The sequence below is a fragment of the Microcaecilia unicolor genome, chromosome 3, assembly GCF_901765095.1.
Source record: "Microcaecilia unicolor chromosome 3, aMicUni1.1, whole genome shotgun sequence".
NCBI classification, from domain to species: Eukaryota; Metazoa; Chordata; class Amphibia; order Gymnophiona; family Siphonopidae; genus Microcaecilia; species Microcaecilia unicolor.
In genome coordinates, this window is record NC_044033.1 from 114,202,303 (window position 1) to 114,224,404 (window position 22,102).

Here is a 22,102-nt window from a genome sequence, read left to right on the forward strand (position 1 = left end):
CACAAGTGAACTGAACATAGTGGGGTTAGTGGACATGGGAGAGGAGGGAGGGGAAGAGAGGGGGAGGGGAGGAAGGCAGGAAGGGAGTGGGGAAGGGGGGAGCATACTGGTATCAGCCCCTTTATCCTTTGCAGCAGTAGTACGGGGAGGAGGGGCAGAGACAGGGAAGGAGGAGGGGAGGCAGGAGTCAGACATGGAGACAAGGGGAAATCCATTTTCTGGTCCGTTGCGGGGTCCCGGGAGCGGTGTTACCCCAAAACGTCGAAATGTTGTCCAGCTGCGTTGGGTGGGCACAGGGGTAGCACCACCTAGAGAGGTTGTTTTAAGAATGGTATTCTCCCTTGGCTTTATCCCTGAAGATTTGTATGCATGCATACACCCTGTGGGAATCCCTGAATATGATATTAGTTTCTTAACAGGGCGAGGTTTGGACCTGTTTTGGGAAAAGTACACAGAGGTGCAGCATCAGGGTAGATGGGTGGATTTTAAGGCTGTCCCCATCAGTAGACAGGACGCAGTCCAGATTACCATTTTGGTACGTAATGAGTCTCTTATGGCTGCAGACCTGTCATACTGGTTGGGACGGTATGCCGAAATTAGGACCCCATTAAGCAAAATACCAGACCAGAGTCGTGTGTGGGCGGGGGGGGGTGGAGTGCCCTTGTAAAATTAAAACAGGCAGGCTATGTCACCCAACATATACCTTCAGCCGCATACATTGGAAGGGATCGAATTCAATGCTTTTATGCAGGACAACCCAGACAGTGCTACAGGTGCGGATCTTTCCGTCACTTAAGCATGTCGTGTACAGTGTTAAAGTGCTCGCGATGTGGTAGTGCAGATCATGACACCAGCGACTGCACTACCATACGCTGTAACCTGTGTGGAGGCTTGGGGCACCCTTTTAGCAAGTGCCCACAAGCATCGCACAATCAGGTAGAGGGAGAGAGGAGGGGGGAGGAAGGGGCACAAGCAGAAACTACAAGGATACAAGGACAGAAGTGGGAAGCATTAAAGGGATTAATGGATAAATCAAATACTGGTATTCATACAGAGGCAGGCACTAAGGGAAAGGGAAAGGGGGAGAAAAGGGCATCAGGTTTGGATCACATTCAAAGAAGGGGTATTTGTGAAAGGATGGAAGAAGGAGGTGGGGAGAAGGGGGGAGAAGAAGGGGAAGCATGGACCCTGGTAGGGAAACATGGAGGGAAGGGGGGTCAGAGGAAGGAGGGGAGGGGGCTAGCCCGAGCGGGGAGAACAGATATTCTGGAGAAGAGCCAGAGTAATCGATATGCAGTGTTTCAGGTTTCAGGTGAAGGAGAGGGTGATCTTGAGATGAATCCACCCCAAAGGGAGGTTTTGGAGGAGAAGAGGAGGGAGGGGAGGGGAGCGAGGAATGAATCATCTGAAAGACTTAACAGAGAGGAGCCAGCAGTGTTACCCCCAAGTCTACCATCACATCCTACTAGTTTAACGAAGGGCCTCATGCAGGAAATAGAGGAGGGTAAGGAAGGGATGAAAGGGGAAAGGGCTGGTCCAGAGGAAACCAAGAAAAAAAAGGGTAGAAAGAAAGCCGGGGAAGATGACTCAGAGTGGGAGGATTTGGAATTAGAAGAAATTATAGAGGATCCTGAAGAAATGATGGGGGCAGGAATATCTGTGAAGAGGGATTGCGGTGAAGAGATGAGGAGGGGTAAGAAATTTAAGAAATAAACCATGGCTGCCTTGTCCTTAATCTTTGCAACTCTGAATGTAGCCAGCATAAAGGCAGAGAGAACTAGATTTGTCGCCTTTAGCGATTTGACCCAGTGCAAGGTAGACTGCATCCTGTTGCAGGAGACTCATTTGGATTCTTTGCAGCTCCTGCACCGGGCCAAGAGAGATTGGAAAGGGGGGCCCTCATTCTGGTCTCTGGCCAAAGAAAGATGCGCAGGGGTGGCTATTCTTTTTGCCACCCGAGAAGTGGAGATTACGAGGGAAATAGAGGTGGAGATAGGGAGGTGTGTTGTCTTAGACGTTTTCATTAGAGGGGTAGCAGTGCGAATCATTAACTTTTATGGGCCCCAGATTAGTTGGGAACGCAAGCAGCTGTTGCTCCGGGTGAAACCGTATTTATATACAAGCAAATTGGTGGTATTTGGAGGAGACTTTAATATGGTCTTACAGCAAGCAGATAGAAAGGGGTCCAGGCGTCAGGTGGGTTATGACAGCCTCCAGCTGGCAGCAATTGTAAAACAGGCAAGACTGGAGGTGGCGGGAGGGAAGGGGTTCACTTTTAGAAGGGGAGACACGGAGAGCCGTATTGACTGGCTCTTTGTAGGCGGGTTGGCTAAGTTTCAGGGGCAGCCGAATAGATGGACGGAATATTCAGATCATGCCTTAGTTTCCACAGTCTTAACAATATGCGAAGGGGCGCAGAAAGGCCCAGGATTTTGGAAACTGAGTGCAAAGTTATTAGAAGTAGAGGAAAACAGACAAATATTTGAGGTTTTTTTTAGCAGACCAAGAAACACTATGGGAGGTGATGGATGATAAGGGAGCCTGGTGGGACATGGTAAAGGGGCGAGTCAAGGCCCTTTTCCGGTCCCTAGCCAGGAAGCAGAGTCTGGGGTTACAGGCACAGTGCTGTCGTCTTCGTAAGCAATTGGACCACGCGGTCTCCAACCATCTAGAGAAGGGAGAGATAGAAGCTTTGCAGGCCCAGTTGAGGCTGTTGCAATTTGATCGATACGCTGCTTTGCTTCTGGAAAGGGAATATGGGCATCGGTATTCCCCGGATCCTTTCCAGAATTGCAAGGTAGCAGTAGGACACAAGGTCATTTATGCTATGAGAGATGAAGCAGGGCAGCGATTGACGAACCAACGTTCAATCGAGGCCAGGGTCATTCGGTTTTACACCCAATTGTGGGGGAAAGAGAGCTTGGTTTCTAACTTCATGCTATCATACGTGCAGAGTGCCCCAGGCTTGGAAAAGGTTTCGGAGGGGGAGATGGAACAACTGCTTAGGCCCATTACCACAGGAGAGGTAGATGATGCTATTGATACGCTATCAGCACGTACAACTCCGGGTCCCGATGGGCTGACCCCAGAGTTCTACAAAAAATTCCGTGTGGTCCTGATTCCAGTGTTAGCTGCAATTTTTAATAATTGTTTGCAGAACGGGCGTTTGGCCCCTTCACAGCAGTGTTCTATTTTGGTTCTCCTCGCAAAGAAGGGAAATCTGGAACTTATCGAGAACTGGAGACCCATAAGTCTTCTGAATGTAGATAGGAAAATAATGGCCAGGATTATTTACAACCGCCTGGCTGGGGCAGTGGGTGGTCTCTTGTCCTCAGCACAGTTTTGCTCGGTGAAGGGGAAAGGGGCAGTGGAAGCAGTTTGTACCATCCGTGAAATAGTGGAAAGGAGTCAAGGTGGGACAAAGGGAAAGTATTTGCTGACCCTTGATCAGTCTAAGGCTTTTGACAGGGTGTCCCAGGAGTACCTATGGCTAGTGCTTCGGTGCTATGGGATACCCGACCAGTTTATAGGGTGGATCCAGACTTTGTATCGCAATGCAAGGAGTAGCACTCTAATAAATGGTTGGGTGGGCAAGAGCTTTGCAGTGAGGTCAGGGGTACGGCAGGGGTGTCCCCTCAGCCCCTTGCTGTACGTCCTTTCCTTAGATCCTTTCCTCAGAAGGTTGAGTGGAGAGTTTAGCGGTCAACTAGAGGGCATCTCTTTGGGTTCACACACATGGCGATGTGTCGCCTACGCAGATGATGTCACAGTAGTAATCAGTAGCAAGGAGGAAGCCGAGCGAGTTCAGACCTGGATGGCAGAATACACACAGGCTGCGGGGGCCCAGATAAACCAGGATAAGAGCTCCGCAATTTGGGTAGGACAGGGCAGACCAGCTTTCAAACTTCCCAGTCAGTACCCAGTAGCAAGGGATGAAGTACGGATCCTGGGTCTCTGGGTAGGCAGACAGGACTATGATACGATCAACTGGGAGAAGGGGCTGGGGAGAGTCGAGGAAAGGGTGGCCCAGTGGAAATCATATAAGTTGCGGTTTGTGGAAAAACTGCATGTCATTAAGACCTATCTGATACCCCTTCTCCTGTTCATATCCAAGGTCTGTTTACTGCCTATATCGTTACATGCCAGAGTATACAGCTTGTTTTTCCAACAGCTATGGGGGAACAGGATGAATATTATCCGGAGGGAGGTGACCTATTTGCCCAAAAGGGAGGGGGGGTTGGGAATGGTCAACCCTGTGGTACATTTTAGTTGTTTCTTTTTCCAACAAAATCTGGGAGGGGTCTTGCGGGAAGGGAGGCCGGCTTGGGCAGACTGCATGGCCTCCTGGCTTCAGCGGTACTTGAGGGATTGGGTGAGGGGAGGTCAGGCAATGCCCCTGCGAGGGAAGGCGGGATACTTGCCACAGTACATCTCACCTCTGTTGAGATTGGTGAAGAGATGGGGTATCACAGTACAGGAAATCCAGAAGGAGGACAGGAGGCAGCTACAACACCGCATTATTCAGACACACTTTTCAACACATCTAGCCTTGAGGGACTGCCCAGGTCCACTACAGGAGGAAGGTCTGGCTTTCCTCAATTCATCACGCCTCCCCCGGAAGATTGCGGACATGGCCTGGCTGACTTTCCACAGCCGGCTTTATGTTCGAGCTAACATGAAAAATAGAAACAGCAATGATCGTAAGTGCCCGAGGGGGGAGTGCGTGACGGAGGATGAAACAATGGACCACTTCCTCCTCAAGTGCCCGTTCAATCAACAAGTCTGTCAGGCAGTAGCCCGCCAATTAGGGATTCCTTTCTTCCACCAGCTATCTTATGCAGAATGGGCCTATGGAGGGTTTCCAAAAGGAAAGGGGTGGTGTAGGGAGACACTGTATATCATCGCTGCAGCCCTTTGTTACTTCCTGTGGCAGGCACGCTGCCAAGCTTCATTATATCGGAAGTGGCTGTCTGTACAGGAGGTGGCAGGGGATGTGGTACATTTTGTCCAGCAGCTGGCAGTGAGGGAGAAGGAGCATTGTTCTGGACTACAGTGGGCAAGGCATTGGAGGGGTTTTTCGTTTCAGCCTCCCTGAGTGGGAGGGTTTGTTGAGGGGCGGGGGTATTGGCCAGTAAGGTTTTATTTATGTATTAGTTAGCGGGTTTTATTGCTTGTTTTATCGCTTGTTTGTATGCTTGGTTTGTCTTGTTGTAAGTTTCAATAAAGACAATATGACACACACATATATATATATATATATATATAGTCTTATTATTTATAGTAAATTATTTTTATGTGTTTATTGTCAGTTCTGTTACAAGCCCCTGATTGAGCCTTGACAGGGTGAAACACAGCCATGTTGGGCTTTAAATTATTTATCTATTTATTATTTTAGTAGTGAATAAACTGGACTTTTTTGAATTTTATCCTTGTGATCTGCGCTGTTTTTTGAGACATGCTCTTTAAATTTCTAATAGTGATACTTTAACCCCTCTGTTTACTAAGCTGCACTAGCGGCAAAATGAATGGGCTGAGTCAGTATTGGTGCACTAGCAGCTGCTAGCACAGATTAGTAAACAGGGGATAAATGTGATTAATTTGTATTATTTACCCAGGGGGATTAAAGAGACTAAGGAAGAAGCACATAACCTTCCCAATCCACCCCCCCCCCCCCCAGACACAGCAAAGGTCTACCCAAACTAGTCCAAAAACCCCATGTAACACTGCAGAGGAGAACAGAAGTTCTCATAATGTCTGGCAACTCTGCTGCTATTGCCTCATATTTGTATATCAAGTAAACAGAGTTCCACCAGAATGTTACATGCAGCACCGATGTATTCTTCCAATTCTTCAATGTGTCTTGAAAAGCAACAGCCACCATAAGACAATAGAGCTTGCCACATAGTCAGGACTTAGTTAAAAAGTCACCTGGAAACCCAAACAAGAGGTCAGCAGTACAGACCTGCACAGGTTCAGGGTTGTGGGAATCCTGCGGGAATTCCCTCCAGAGCTGTGGGGTTCCTGTGGGAATGGAAGCAGTTCCTGCGGCATTCCCATAGAGTCAGAAGCAGTTCCTGCAGGGTTCCTGTGGAAGTGTAAGCTGCATCTGCGCCAGCCTCTCACCTACTAAGTACCAAGTTCTTTGAATGTCACCTCCTCCTCTTTGCATTAACAGCACAGATGTAGAGTCTTCCATTAACCCTCTCTGCTCCCAGGCTGATGCACAGGCCTCAGCTCTGACACAGGCACGAGCATCAGAGGTCACCTGACCTATTGATGCATGCATCTGGTGACCTCTCAGCACACAGTGCCAGCGAATCAGAGACAAGTCTTACGTGTGCTGTGGATTGAACCCAGAGACCGAAAGAGCCAACTGGAATTTTTTTTTTTAGGTACCATTAAATTCTTGTGGGGATGGGTTAAATTCTTGTCCCTGTACAACTCTCTAGTCAGCAGTGCCTCTAGCTGAAACACTTCACAAATTCTCTGCCATACCAGCTCCCAAAATGTATGCACATGGGACAAAAGAAAGGCATATGCTCTAGTGTTCCAACAGAAGATGCACAGGACCAACACTGATTAGATACCCAAGGCCCCAGATGTTGGAGACGGACTGGCATCCATATGTTTCTATGCGCCAAGAAAAACATGGACTGCATCATAGATGCTGAAGCAGCACAATGAACCATAAAGTCCAGAATGCCTTCCATTTGGCAAGTGTTACATGCCCAGCAGCTTCCTGCTCCCAAATCTGATGCACTGTTCTGACTGATGAAGCAGTTTATACAGACTAGCTGCAGACATCTTCTACTCTCTGAAATTTACATAAAGTCCAGAAACCTCAGCAATTGATCCTAAATTATTTTTCCATGCTTTCAGCGTGTGCATGAGCTGACACCACTTGTAAATCTGTGAGAAAGGGAGACTCTTCAGGCGCCTACGCTCTTGAAATGGCATAACACTCTGATCACACATCAAATGTTCAACCGTCCATATATTGTGCTGTCCTCACAATACAGCTCCTTTACGTCTATTCGGAGGTGAGGGTTCCACCACAAAGGAGCTGTCTTAGAATCCCCAACCTTAGGTGGCAAAACAGCATCCAGTGCCTGCAACATCAGCAACAATGATGCAAGAATCCAGTTCTGCTTTGTTCGTGAAGGGAACCTAGTTCCTAACAAAAACTGCAGCTTTAAAGGCTGAACTAATGATGTTTCTAGGCCCATCCAGGAAGGTATCAGCTGCAAGTCCATGTCCACAAGCCATAGTAAACCTTGTTGGACAAGAAAAGCCTTGTGGTAATTTTGAAAATGCGGGAAGTTCACACCACCCTCCTCCTTACTTCTCTGCAACGTTCACAATACAGTCCTCGGATTCTTGTGCTTCCACAGGAAGTTGAGCAGTTCTTAATGTCCTTATAAAACCCATCAGAAAACATTACAGGTATCATGCATATGCTATTCATTATGATTGGTGCCATTTTAATAGTTTACAGCATCCCCCACTAACTTAAATGTAGCGATACCCACCCACCACACATGCTCTTTACCCTGTGCAAAATATTCCGTTCATTACAATCATATCAAAAATGGTAGGCTACAACATTATCCTCAGATACTTCATTCCTGAGCTACACCACTGAATTGGTAATGGATCAATCATGCTCTTAGTACAATAAATATTCAAAGGCATTAACTCTGTCTTTGCCTAATTCACTCTGCATCCAGAGAACTTCCCAAACCCAGCAATTAACTGTAGGAATGATGGGATGGTGGAGCAAGGAATAGTTAAGTGCTATTTCTCAACTTTCAGAAGGTGCCAGATCATTAAGACTGTTTAAACTAATTAGGCATATGAACACCTCATCTGCTAATCCTCCATCCTTAACCTTCATCAATGGTCAGGCTCCAAACTGCTTTGCTGATAAAGTCAATATGCTAAGAGCTTATTTCTCCTCTGCCTCTGTTCCTACTGTCTCAATGGCACTGGCATCACCAGCCTCCATCCTCACCCTCCAATATCTTACAGCTGACCCAATACAGTGTACACTACAATACAATTCTTTGACCGTGTTTAAGACACCTAAAACCATAGCTGCAATGAAATCTTTCAAATGAGGAAAATATTCCTGATGTCATTGTAGATGACCTTTGGTATCCAATGATCACTCCACAGTATGGTTCAATATTGGAGTCTAGAAATGGTTAATTCAAATACGATTGTCCTAGATTTCAGGAAAACAATCTTTGTTATGATGAGGAGTACTTTAAAAAGTCACTAGTTAAATGGGAAAACCCAGAAAACGGAAAGGAGATACTGTACGGTCAACGTACCTCTGGTACTGGTTTCATTCCTAAGTTGTAATCATGGTCTCCGGTCCCATTTGAATCACTGCTGTTTTCTGCTGCTCTCTGTTCCATTTCCTGCCACACATCAGATGCAACTATCCCATGGCCTGCTTTGCCAATAAATTGTATTTTATCTGTCTCTTGTTTTCTTCATCTTGCTGAGGCACTGCTTGGTCATCATCATCCTGTTGGTGTCAAACTGTTTGGCTTCATGGGCTAGTCTGCTGATTCTAGTTGACTGATTGGAAATTCAGTGCTCCTTTTATAGCAGAATCCACATGCAAGCTTTTTGCTAGCGATAACAGGTTAATGGTTAACCCTCGTGTTGAGGTAACACAAAGCAACATAACTCTGCATATAGAAACGACAGATTGATAACGACCGACACCTTTTCATATTTTAACATGTTTGCTGAAATAATGACTTCCTCTAAGTGCATGGGTGACTGATGATTCACTTGTTTGGTGAAGCTGAAACAGAGGAGCTTGAAGAGGAGAGGGGAGCTAGGCTGAACAGATTTTCTTTTTTTTCCCCCAATCTTCCCTTAGGGAAATATTAAACGTACACGATCTTTTAGGTTTTCCACTCTGTATGCCCACTTTCATGCACTCTGCCATCCTTCACACAATACTCATACTCTCTTCTCTCTGCTTCTTTCACTTGTCACTACAGGAGTTAAAGTATTTCTCCACCACTGGCTGCTGATTTGCTCATTCAGCTAACTAGGACCAGAGGCAGGAGGTGGGGAATTAAAGACGCTACAAGAAGAAGAACCTCTTCTTCCATCATCTACCACTATTTCTGCTCTCAGCCTATATTTTCAGAACTCTATGATCTGGCCTGGGTTTTAGGAAGGCTTAGCCTCCCAAAGCATCTTATACTTGAATGCCTCTGTCCAAGTGACATTTTCACTTGAAGAAATTAGGCATTTGTTAGTCACACTGTGAATGTTTACTTTATAAACTTTCAAAGAAATTATTTGGCCAATAATCAGATACAGGCAGTAGTTTCAAAACACATACTGTTTGCTTAGGTAAATGGGTGGAGTACACTAGTACAGACACTTCAGAAATTGGTTGCAGCCAAGAATTTGCATTACTTCACTGTACACACTAACACAATAAAACAGTAAATGATGGCAGATAAAGACCCACATGGTTCATCCAGTCTGCCCAACAAGGTAGCCAGCGTTCCACCCACTATTCTGTGTGGGCCTCAGTCACCCATGCTTAAAAGCTGGTTGTCAAGTCTACACCATACCAACCATATAGGCAGCTAAACATAAAGGAGTCTTGGTTATAGTCACATATCATCCCCAAGTATTGCTGACTATTCAGCTTACAGTCAAGATATATTCCCCTCCCCTCTTAGCTGCACTGCACCTTCACTTGCAGCACTTGACAATAAAGTGAGCTATAAAACTGGAGTTGCCGAAGCTTCACCTGTATTTTCCAATTGTGGGGCACAGACCAGAGAAGTCTGTTCAGCACCGGTCTCAGTTCCCCCATGCTGGATTTGGGTTATTTGTTTTCAGTCTTTTGTCATTTGCGGGACACAGACCACAGAAATCTGTCCAACATCGGCCTCAGTTCTCACTACTCTTTCCAAAGATAACACCTCAACAGCCATGTTGTGTTTTATATCCTCTTTCTACATAGGCATCCCCGGTGTCTATCCTATGTATTTTTGAATTCGTTTTTTTGACACTATTACCTCTCCTGGAAGGGCATCCAGGTGTCCACTACCCTCTGTGTGAAAAAGTATTTCCTGATGTTAGTCCTACGTCTAGCCTCCCTGCAACCTCCATTCATGTCCTCTAATTATACTGCTCCTACATCACTGGAAGAGGTTTGTTTGAATATTAATACCTTTCAAGTACTTAAGTGTCTGTATATCACTTCTCTCTCCTTTTCTCTAGCGTATATATATTCAAGTCCTCCAATCACTTCTCTCTTTTTTTTAATCATTTATTTATAATTTTTCATTCTACAAGGGTCACTTGCAAACAGTAATACAGAGATGACTGTACAATAATACAATATTAGATGAAAACTAACCGGCGATATTCAGTGGGAGATAGCCGGCTACCTCCCGTTGAATATCACCGGATAACCCACTAAGTATTATTTAACTAACCAGGTGCTGTTCCTAGGTATAGTTAGGACTGCTGTGTAAGCGGTCCTACCTGCCCGGTTAGCTGTGTGGGCACCAGAACTGGACATCGCCAGTGCCCTCATAACTCTCAGTTCAGCCCAAACTCTGCCCTTGGACCACCCTGGCACTAACGGGGAAATGCTGCTGCAGTCAGAGGGGATATTCAACAGCATTGCCTAGATGCCACTGAATATCCCCACTCAACCCACTCAGCACAATTTAAGCAGGCAGAAGCCTCTCTTGCCCTCATAAATCATTTTGAATGTAGGACTGTATGTATGTGAAATAAATCTCGCTTTATAGTAGACCTATCTTTAAATGGATAGTTGCTGGTCAGAGGTATATTCATTTACAAGAATAGCACCGCTACATATATAATCACAAATGATTAGAAATGTAAATCTGAGATCTACAGAAGATGCAGCAAAGCAAAGAATATATGCATGTTGCACATACCAAAATCTTATCAGTTTTTCCACCTTCGAGAGCAACTTCCAGGTTGGAAAGAGCAACCGCTACTTCATCAGCTTCACTCTCAGCTGTGAAATCCTGAGTCTCTGACGATGAGGACAACTTGCCTACATGATACTGATAACAAATATAAAACATAGGTCAAGTAAGCAACGATTCACATTTTATATTTTATTTATAAGCATCTCAAAGTACTATAACCACTCTATTATAACGTGATATCACTGTGATACTTTATGGCACCTGGGCCTGGGGAGGATTGAGGATGGGCAGCTATAGTAGATGCAGTAATGCTTTTGTGTTAAAGAATTTTTATGTAGATTAATCTGAAAATTGCGTTTTAATCACCCATGCTTACATTCTTTAAAAAAAAAAGGAGTTACAAAAAAGTTGTATTTGGCAAAATGACTTCCAATGTACAAGGATATACACAGGTATATTTGTAAGTATATTAATTGATATACGTAGGTAGAGATATATCTCCTACAATTTAATGTAGTCAAGTGTTTCTGGAACCAATTGTCATCATGGACATCAAACTTTTCTTCAGTAAAGCCCATAGAGACCCTGGCTGTTAAGTTATAAGAACATTAGAATAGACATACTAGGTCAGTATTCCATGTACTATCTCACTGGTTTCCCGGAGAGTCGTTTTTGCAGAGTTGTTGTTACAGAGCTATTATGTTTGCTCTTCATCTTGAAATGGAAATTTCTCAAAGAAATGGACTTTGATACCTTCTGGATCAAAGGCTACCCTTCATCAACACTAAATATAATTGGTTCATTGACCCCAGAGGCAGGCCTATATGCTGAAAACGGCCGTGTTGGGTCGATTTATATGACTACTACAATAAAGTTTAGTTGTTTTGGAATCCTCCTTGCATTCACCTCACTTTCTTTTGGTTGATGCTCATTTTTTTGTGAGGACATTGTCTCTCTCCTCTTTTTTTTTTTAGCTACTGGGTCAGACCAGTGGTCTACGTAGTCCAGTATCCTGCTTACAACAGTGGCCAATCCAGATCACAAGTGTCTGGCAGAATCCCAAATAGTAGCCAGAATCCATGCTACTAATCCCATGGATGGCAGTTGCTTCCCCTATTTCTAGCTCAATAGCAGACTATGGACTTTTCCTCCAGGAACTTGTCAAAACCTTTTTTAAACCTAGATCTAGATATTGCCCAGTGCTGAAGATCCGAGCACAAGTTTAAATGCTGTGACCATTGTTTACAAGAAATGTTGAATGTGCAGTTTAAATATTGTGGAGGAGTGGCCTATTTTTTTTAGAGCACTAGTCTTGCAATCCAGAGGTAGCCAGTTCAAATCCTGCTGCTTCTCCTTGTGATCTTGGGCAAGTCACTTAACCCTCCATTGCCTCAGGTACAAACTTAGATTGTGAGCCCTCCTGGGACAGAGAAATATCCAGTGTACCTGACTGTAACTCACCTTGAGCTACTACTGAAAAAAGTGTGAGCAAAATCCAAATAAATAAATATAACATGCCCATACCCGCATGGAGAACATGCATATATTACACCTGCCCTGGAGCAGATGTAACTTGTGCAAGTTAACTTGTCCTCTGCTGGGGATTTAAAAAGGCAGAAAACATAGCATAAAAAGGGATGTATTTTTGATTTTTTATTGATGTCCTATTATAAAATTACCCTTCATTTGTATATTTAATGTAATGGAAATGGATACAATAAACAGATATTTTTGGCTAATGGGGGAAAAAAATTCTTTAGCATGTAGGTCCCATCTGCCATTGTGGAGTAATTTTAGAAATCTTAGGTGCTATTTACAAGTATAAAAACTGGATTCATGAGGGCACTAGAAAGTTCCATACTCCTTACCATTTTAACAGAATTAAACACAATCCAACTACCTGAAATTGGCCAGAAAGAAAAAGAATTGCTAATATAACACCTTAAAATACAACAGAAAACGGCACCTGGGGTGGGCAGAAAGTGCTGGGGAAGTCGCAGGTGAGACCAGGTGGTGAACTATGTCTGAGCCGGTCTTGAGAGGCGTGGTGGTGTTTGAGGAGAGACCGCTTACAGCTGAGAGAGCATGAGGTGGATGGAGGAGCAAAGCAGGCCCTTGGTGAGGCAGAGCAGTAAAGGTAAAAGCTTAAACAAGCCAAACTTGAAAAAGCATGGCTGGCGTAACCAAGGCACATGCAGGCTGTGGGTGCAATTAGTGCAAGACCACAATACGGAGCTGGGGGGTGAGTGGATGAAGGCCGCATGCTGCAGAAAGGGAACTAAGTATCTGAAACAAATACATCCACAGTATGAGGGTTTCTCTGGAGCCAGACCAGTGTAAGGTGCAAAGCACAAGGAGAGATCAATGTGCTTTGTAATAGACAGATTCTCCTGCCTGGTTAAACCCTTTTGAATATTGGGCACTATAATTCAATGACAATTAAGAGTAATACCAATATATCAACAGACACGGAAGAACAGTTGTTTTGTTTTGAATGGCAAAGCCTGGCTAAAGATCACACTTTTGAAGAGGTGTGAGATATAATCAATGACATCAACAGTACCAAGACTAGAAAGAGATGTAGAATGACTGGAACACCATACAAAGGGTGACTGTGTCTGAATGGAAAACCTGGTTGAACAAAGACAAGTAACTACCCCTTGAAGATTCCGAGAATGCTTGAGACTGTTGGAATATGGAGAAATGGAGGAAAGAGTCATACCACATGAGAAGAAAGATGGACTAACTATACGTGATGTGTTTTCCAGACAAGAACATTTAGAGGAGGAGCCTAAGATTTGAAGACTGATGAGTAAATAGTTTTGGAGGCACATGTTCCCTCCCACCCCATCAGAAAACTTACAACCTGGAGCTTTAAAGTAAAACTAGAGAGCCAGGATACAAAGAGCTGCTGTATTACAAAATATGCAGTGAGGTTGGGTCTGTTGCTACATGTTTTAGGCTGTTAGCAGATAATGGAAGCAGAGTGGTAGAACCAGAGGTGTGTTGCTCTAGTGCTTAGGAACTAAAACAAATATGGTAAAAGGGAAGAATATTTAGCAATCTGTCTCCCATCTTAATGACAGGTGATGCTTTGGAATAGGAGATACAGGGTGAAGTGAAATAGAAGAAAGAAGAAAGGAGGAGAGAGATAGAAAAAGAAGCAGTGGAGATTGGTGTGAATGCATGGAATGTATGAAGTGTGAAAGAGGCCAGAACACGACAATGGATGTGTGATCCACATGCAAGTTCCATGAATGAAAACCAAAAGTTAGAGTTACTAAGGTGGAAACTAGGACAATGGAAATACTATCAGGCTTATTTTCGAAAGAGAAGGGCGCCCATCTTCCGACACAAATCGGGAGATGGGCGTCCTTCTCACAGGGTCGCCCAAATTGGCATAATCGAAAGCCGATTTTGGGCGTCCAAAATGGAGGAATGTTCTATTATTTTACATGGGGTACAGCTGATGCTATGTAACATTTGCATGCAAGCACCTGAAGTGCTATTTTGTAAGGGCACGTGTAAGTGGCTTAGCATACAACTGGAAGATGGCATACACTTATGTGGAGCATGGGAGAGCATGGGCATGTCTCTTACTGATACGCGCAACTTAGAGAGTACTATGAGTTGTGTGTATTTCTTGCTGCACTTAGATGCACTGATGTCTGCCACTGACCTGGTGTAAGCGCATCAGACAGGGTTTTGCTAATATTCTATAATGGAATCTTGACATCCAGATGTCATTATAGAATAAACCCTCACTATGCTCCATCGCGTGACCTGGTACAGTGGGATTCCTGCAAAGACAACACTGCAACAGTCCAAACAAGATACAAGCAAAGGGAGAAGAAGCAGATGTAGAGTTTCAAAGTCAAAAAAGCTCTCAACTGAGCAGAGTAATCTGAGAACTAGAAAACCTAACTGCCTAAGGGAGGAGACATGAGCCCTGAAAGACAGATCTGAGTCAAAAATGACACCCAAATATTTAAAGTAACTTAGGGGTCCTTTTACAAAGGCTCACTAGCATTTTTAGTGCATGCTAAAAATAAGCATGCGCTAAACATTAGAGACGCCCATATATTTCTATGGGAATCTCTAGCGTTTAGCGTGTGATAATCATTAGTGTGCCCTAAAAGTGCCAGCATGCCTTTGTAAAAGACCCTCTTACTGTCTTAACAGGGGAGTCCTATACGACTGAGGAAAGAGTAGGTGGGCTGAGATGCCCTGTCATCCTGCAGAGAGTGGTTTTATCAAGATTGAGGATGAGCATATGACTCTTCAACCATTCAGTTACCCTAGTCAAGCAAACCTAGTCAAGCAAAGTTGGAGAGGGCTAAGGTCTGGAAGAATAGAGGAGGTGTAAAAAAACCAATAAGATATCATTTTTGTCAAAATAAGCACTAATTCCACAATCTTGAATCAAGGTTGCCAGAGGACTCATGAAAATGTTAAATGGTGCTTTTCTGGATCAGGGGGCCAGAGGTGCAACTATTTAAGGAGACTGAAAGCTTCTATAGCATGGTAGGACTCCATGTGAATTAACTATTTTCAATTGACTTTGAAGAGGAAAAGAAGGGGAATAGCATTACTAGAGCTGTGGGCATGAATACACAAATTGTACACTAAGAAGAGCCATATTGGGTCAGACCAATGGTCCATCTAGCCTAGCATCCTGCTTCCAACAGTGGCCAATACAGGTCACAAGTTCTTGGCAGAAACCCAATTAATAGCAATATTCCATACTACCAATCTTGGGGCAAGCAATGGCTTTTCCATGTACATTTCAATAGTAGACTATGGACTTTTCCTCCAGGAACTTGTCCAAACCTTTTTAAAATCCAAATATGCTAACTGCTGTTTCATCATCCTCCAGCAAAGAGTTCCTGAGCTTAACTATTCTTTGAGTGAAAACATATTTCCTCCTTTTTATTTTAAAAGTATTTCCATGTAATTTCATTGAGTGTCCCCTGGTCTTTGTACTTTTTGAAAGAGTGAAAAATCGATTCACTTTTTCCTGTTCTATACCAGGATTTTGTAGATCTGAATCATTTCCCCCCTCAGCCGTACTTTTTCCAAGCTGAAGAGCACTCAATTCTTAAGCCTTTCCTCATATGGGAGGAGTTCCATCCCCTTTATCATTTTGGTCACTCTTTTTTGAACCTTTCCTAATTCCGCTATATCTTTTTTGAGATACGGTGACCAGAATTGAACACAATACTGAAGGTGAGGTCACACCATGGAGCAATAAAGAGGCATTGTAATATTCTTGGTCTTATATGGTGTGAAGCCCCACCCAGCACATCCCAGGATACATTGGGCAGAGCTGGGCGCCGCCATTTTGCAGGCGGCACTGAAGGAAGAGGAGGGAAGCCACCTCCCTCCTCCAACCCAAGGTAGGGCGGGGTGGGGGACTGACCGCGGCCCACTGGGCCACCAGAGACTTCTTGCCAATGCTGGGGGGGGGGGGGGGGGCTGGAGACCTACCGGATCTCCAGCCCCCCCTGAACCTGTGTGTGTGTGTGTGTGTGGGGGGGGGGGGGGGGTCAGGAGGATCGGACGTCCACCGGACCTCCAGCCCCCTGTTGCTGGGGGGGGGGGGGGTTGTCAGTCGCCCACTGGGCCACCAGGGACGTCTTAGAAATGCTGGGGGGGAGGTTTAGGGAGGGCTGGAGACCCACCAGATCTCCAGCCCGCCCTGAACCTGTGTCAGGGGAGGGGGGTGTCAGGAGGACTGGAGGTCCACCGGACCTCTAGCCCCCGTTTTGCCTTGCTTGGGGCAGGGGTAGTTGGGGTCTGGTGGTCCTATGGACCTCCAGCCCCTGTGTTTGACAGGTCTGGGCTTTTGACAGCCCAGACCTGTCAAACAAGTGCGGGAGGATTGTGCCTGACAATCCTCCCGCACTTCTACCCCATGATCAGAGAGAATTTCATTGTTAAATTTGCATGTAATTATCTCTGATAATTGGTGCGGTAAAGCCTCGCACTGTTCTTGCGCTATTTTTAGAGTACTGTTTGGAACAGTGTGGGGCTTTTGATCACCTGCCTATCAAACATATAAATGGCAAGAGGCGTACTCACTCGCAAATGCGCAGTAGAGACCCTCTCTGTCCCGCCCCAGCGTCAATATGTGATAACAGGGGCGTGACAGAGAGGGAACCTGCGCACCTGCGAGTGAGGGAACCGCCGTCGCCACCGCTCTCCCCCCCAGGGTTGCCGCTACCACTCCCCCCACCCACCCGGAGTCGCCGCCGCCACCCACCCTCCACCCGGCCCGGGTACCTGGCTTCACTATTCAAACTGCCGGAACGCAGCACACAGCTCATCTGAGCTGCCGTTGGCCTTCCTTACCTGCCTGTGTCCCGCCCTCGCCGACGTTACGTCACACGAGGGCAGAACACACGCAGAGAAGAAGGAAGGCCGACGGCAGCTCAGATGAGCTGTGTGCTGCGTTCCGGCGGTTTGAATAGTGAAGCCAGGTACCCAGCCCGGGTGGAGGGGTGGCAGAGGGGACTCCGGGGGGGGGGGGGGGGGGGGGGCGGTGGCGATCTATCCGGGGGGGGGGGCTTTCACCCCCCCTCCTTTACTAGCCCGTTTTTACGGGCTCAACGGCTAGTAATTTACATAAATCCCGAATGTCTCCTTTACCAGCTGCTTAAAATAAATTACCGTGGCTGCTGCTACGAAGCCATGTTATGTCACCCTGGTTTAACTCAGGGTGTAAACCTAATGGTGCTATTCAGCTATCTGGATAACTCATCCGGATAACTTAGGACAAAGAGAATATGTGAAAGAAATAATGAGCCAAAGGGAATGCTCTTATTTTCTGGCATTCAATATGTTCTGCTTTCAGGAAGAAAATGGTTTTGTAACCAAGATCAAGTACATGCCTGTAGTGCTGCGAACATCAACATTTCTTCCTCAGTGCAGTCTATTTCTTCTAAAAGAATGGCCCACTTTGCTTGTTCGTATAGCTGGTTTATTCGTACTGCATCATACTGAATCAAAAAAGATAAGAATGAAAACTTGACCGAAGAAGATAATATACAATAAGAATGCCATTTTATATGCACAGCATGTTATACATGTGGAAAATGGCTATTATAAGATCAAACATGCATAAATTGTTGGTATATAAGAACATAAAAGTTGAACTGGGGCAAACCAAGGGTCCATACAGCTCAGTATCTTGTTTCTAACAGTGGCCAGACTAGGTCACAAGTACAGTCTCAATTATCTGATGTTTGTTAATCTGACCATGCGGCATATCCAACAGACCCTCCCCTGGTGACATCATTGCATTTATTTCTATTAAAAATCTTTGTTTTAGAACAGTTTTTGAAAATTGGGAATGCTATGCCTTTATTAATGCATTATTTTAGGGGTTTATGCAGTATTTTCCGTATTATCTGACTTTTTGCTTATTCGACAATGAGTCAGTCCCGTTTACATCGGATAATCGAGATGGTACTGTACCTGGCAGAATCTCAAAAAGTGGCAAGATTTCATGTTACTGAACCCCAGCGAAAAGCAGTGGCTTTCTCCAGGTCAACCTTAATAACAGTTTGTGAACTTTTCCTCCAAGAATTTGTCCAAACCTTTTCAAACTCAGTTACATTAACTGCTTTTACTACTTGCCCTGACAATGAGTTTTACAGCCTAACTATATGTTGAGTGAAAACATATTTTCTCCTATTTGTTTTAAATGTGCTACTGTGTAATTTCATGGCATATCTTTGTACTTTTTGAATGAGTAAACAATCGATTCACGTTTACCTGTTCCACTCCATACACAGAAACATAGGGCCTACTTTTATGTGATATCTCCCAGATTCTATATAGTGCACCTAGAGATCCGTGCCAAAATCCAAGCAGATTCTATAACAATGCGTGTAACTTAACAAGCTAATGAGCACTGATAACAGCACTTAACAAGCAATAATGAGCACTAATTAGCACTGATTAGAATTTACATGCACAACTTGCTAAGCATATTCTGTAATGAAGTGTGCCAAAGTTCTAGCATGTGCAAGGAAAAAGGAGCGTATTTATGGGCAGGGAAATGGGTGGTCCAAAATTTATGTGCGTAGTTATAGAATATGGCCCAGTGCGCATAAATCTATGTGATGGGATTTATGCCACATTTTCATTGGTGTAAATGGATAAGCGTACTTTTAGGCGATGAGATATCAACTAAGCGTATTCTGTAATTGGCGCCTAAATCTAGGTGCCGATTATAGAATACGCTTAGTTGGCACTGACTTCAGCACCGATTTTATAGGCGCCATATATAGAATCTTTCCCTATATGTGTAGGCAGAGCAGGGGTGGTGTTTGCAATGTACGTATACAGTTAATTAAATATGTACATACACGCATGTATTTGCACTTCCTGCCGGAGCAGGTGAAAATTTGTGCAAGATTTTTTTGGTGCCATATATAGAATTCACCCCTTAATTTTGAATATTCAAAATTATTCATGTAGTTGCCTTCCTTGATTTAACCCTGCCCTGGAAATGGCCACAAAAATACACAATTATATGTTTGCGTATTTTTGACATATCTGTGCATGAGGGGGTGGGGTATGAGTCTGTATGTGTATAATAGCTCATCCCACATATAATCCTTGAACTTTACAAAGAATGAATGATCATCTTACTTTTGGATTCAAGTCAAAGAAACTGTAGTATTTAAAGCGCAGTAATAACAGATCATCCTCCTGGATGTTTTGTTCCATTAGCGATCGGGATGAGTCCAGCCAACTGTTAAATGATGAGAAGAAGTGCAAGATACACCAGAGGTTAGATTCTATAATCTAATTAAATTATATAATCACAGTGCTACTGTTTTACAATCAACATCCACATAGCATCCAATTTCTACCAGCATATAGGATTTATTGGGCAATGAAAATCAGTCTCCCCACTGATTGTCACCAGCTAAATTATCCCCCGATATTCAGAGCTGAGCCATACCCAGACACAGGCACTGTCTATCAGGGGATAATTTTGGGCACAGAAGAGTTATGCGGACTGTCTGAATATCAGGCCGGGACCCACACAACAAAAAATTAAAGAAAATAAAGTTCCCCAGAGCCCCCTCCTGCCCCTGACAATGCCTCCTGCTTCCCTTCCCTAAGTCCACAGAAGGAAGGCCCACCCCGGAACTCCCCAGTCCCCCAACTGTCCAGATGGTGGTTGTTGAGGGCAGGAGCACAGCCCCCTTACTCCTGCCTCTTGCAGCACTGATCAAAATGGCTGCCACAGCTTCTCACAGTAGCTTGCGGCACTTCGTGTAGTATAGTGATCTGCCTTGAGAGGTCATGGCAGCCATTTTAGAATGGCACCAGAAGGAGCAGGAGTGAGGGAGCTATGCTCCTGCCCTCCAACAACCATCGCTGGACCATCAGGGATACAAGTAGGCCCAGGGGAGACCTACCTGGACAGCTGGGGGGTGGGTGGGTGGGGGCATTCCAGAGGGAGGCTTCATATTGGCTAGGGCTGGGGGGAGGGGACGGGAGGGAAGGAGGAGATGTCAGGGGGTGAGCGGGATGGGGTTCCGGGATTCTTTTTTTGTTGTTATGCGGGTGCTGGCAATTTTCAGGTCACTTCAACTCTCGGTGGCCATATTGAATTGGCGCCGAGATCACCAACAGGAAGGATGCATGCAGGGCAGCGCTCCGGGCAGGAAAGAGGGGGCTCTTTCCTGTCCCGAAGGCGGAAAAGGTCACTAGACCACCAGGGCAGTAGTAACTAAGGGGAGGGGAGCCTAGCAATCTGCCCGTTTGTCCGGATTTCTGGACAAATGGGCAGACTGGTGGGTGGGCCGTCCCGCCCACCAGCCTGCCCGTTTGTCCAGAAATCCGGACAAACGAGCAGATTGGCAAAACCCGCCCGGTTGCCCGGACATGTCCTCAAAAAGAGGACATGTCCGGGTAAATCCGGAAATATGGTAACCCTACATATGAGCTACCTTAGAGAATAGCACATGGTGCATTAGCACATGTAACTGCCAATACAGGCACCCCCTTGTGCACGCAAAGCAATGCTACCTGCTGCATGCCATTGCTAGAATTGCCTCAGGTGGCATTTACATGCATAGTTACAGAATAGCACTTAGGCACACTACTGCCATTTGCACGTCCCACATGGAGTATTGTATAAATGTAAGCATGCAAAAGGTAGTTTAGGTGACCTGTTATAGACTAAAGAGGTGCGTACAAACAAATCTCTGTTTATGAAGAATCACTTTACTTATACAAGGACATTAGAGAAAAGTTTATGATAGGTAGAATAGATGAACCATTCAGAACAGCATATGTGGAAGGGTTTACAAAAGCTTAAGGGTCATTTTACTAAGCTGCAGTAAGCACTAATGTGTGTTTCCTACAGCAATAAATGTCTTACCAAAGGGCATGCTCAAGCATCCTGTGGTAATTTTGGCATCTGCGCGCTCTATCTACATGCTAAAAAATAGTGGAGTGGGTGTATTCTGTGCTAAAACCTCCCCACAAAAAGTGGAAAGAACGCCAAAATCCCACGGGGTGGATAAAATCAAAAAGCAAGGAGTGGGAACTGGACCAGGCTCTTCAAAAACAGACTCAGGACTCCAAAATAAAGTTAAAGGTGTTTATTTAAGCTGACTCTGACTCGACATGGTACCATGTTTTGGCACATACGTGCCTGCCTCAGGAGTCTTGGTACTCACATTTGTCCTTGGCAATGTTTCTGGTAAAATGAACATTAGCTGGTCTTTAAAAAGACCATTGCTGAAAAAAGCAAATGCTATACTGGCATCTTACATTCTTTACATCATTTGCTTTTATTGTATTCTGAGCTAATCATAAGAACATAAGAATAACCATCCTGGGTCAGACCAGTGATCCATCTAGCCCAGTATCCTGCTTCCAGCAGTGGCCAATTCAGTTCACAAGTACCTGGTAGAATCCCAATTAGTGGCAACTTTCCAGCAGTGGCTTCCCCATGTCTGTCTCAATAGCAGACTATGGACTTTTCCTCCAGGAACTTGTCCAAACCTTTTTTAAAAACATATATACGCTAACCGCTGATACACATCCTCTGGCAATGAGTTCCAGAGCTTAACGATTCATTGAGTGAAAAAACATTTCTTACTGCTCCTTTTAAAAGT

At 44.9% G+C, this 22,102-nt stretch overlaps 1 protein-coding gene across 2 annotated transcripts in view; it reads right to left on the reverse strand.

Moving 5' to 3' along the window:
* Positions 1-22,102, reverse strand: part of FERMT1 (fermitin family member 1) — a 138,491-nt gene that overhangs the window by 56,203 nt on the left and 60,186 nt on the right. For both annotated transcript variants that reach the window (XM_030196311.1, XM_030196312.1), the window contains exons 6-8: positions 19,614-19,716; positions 17,846-17,953; positions 10,959-11,090 (exon numbers count right to left, since the gene is read on the reverse strand). In XM_030196311.1, coding sequence (XP_030052171.1) covers positions 10,959-11,090; positions 17,846-17,953; positions 19,614-19,716 — 343 coding nt within the window. The remainder of the gene's footprint in view (positions 1-10,958; positions 11,091-17,845; positions 17,954-19,613; positions 19,717-22,102) is intronic.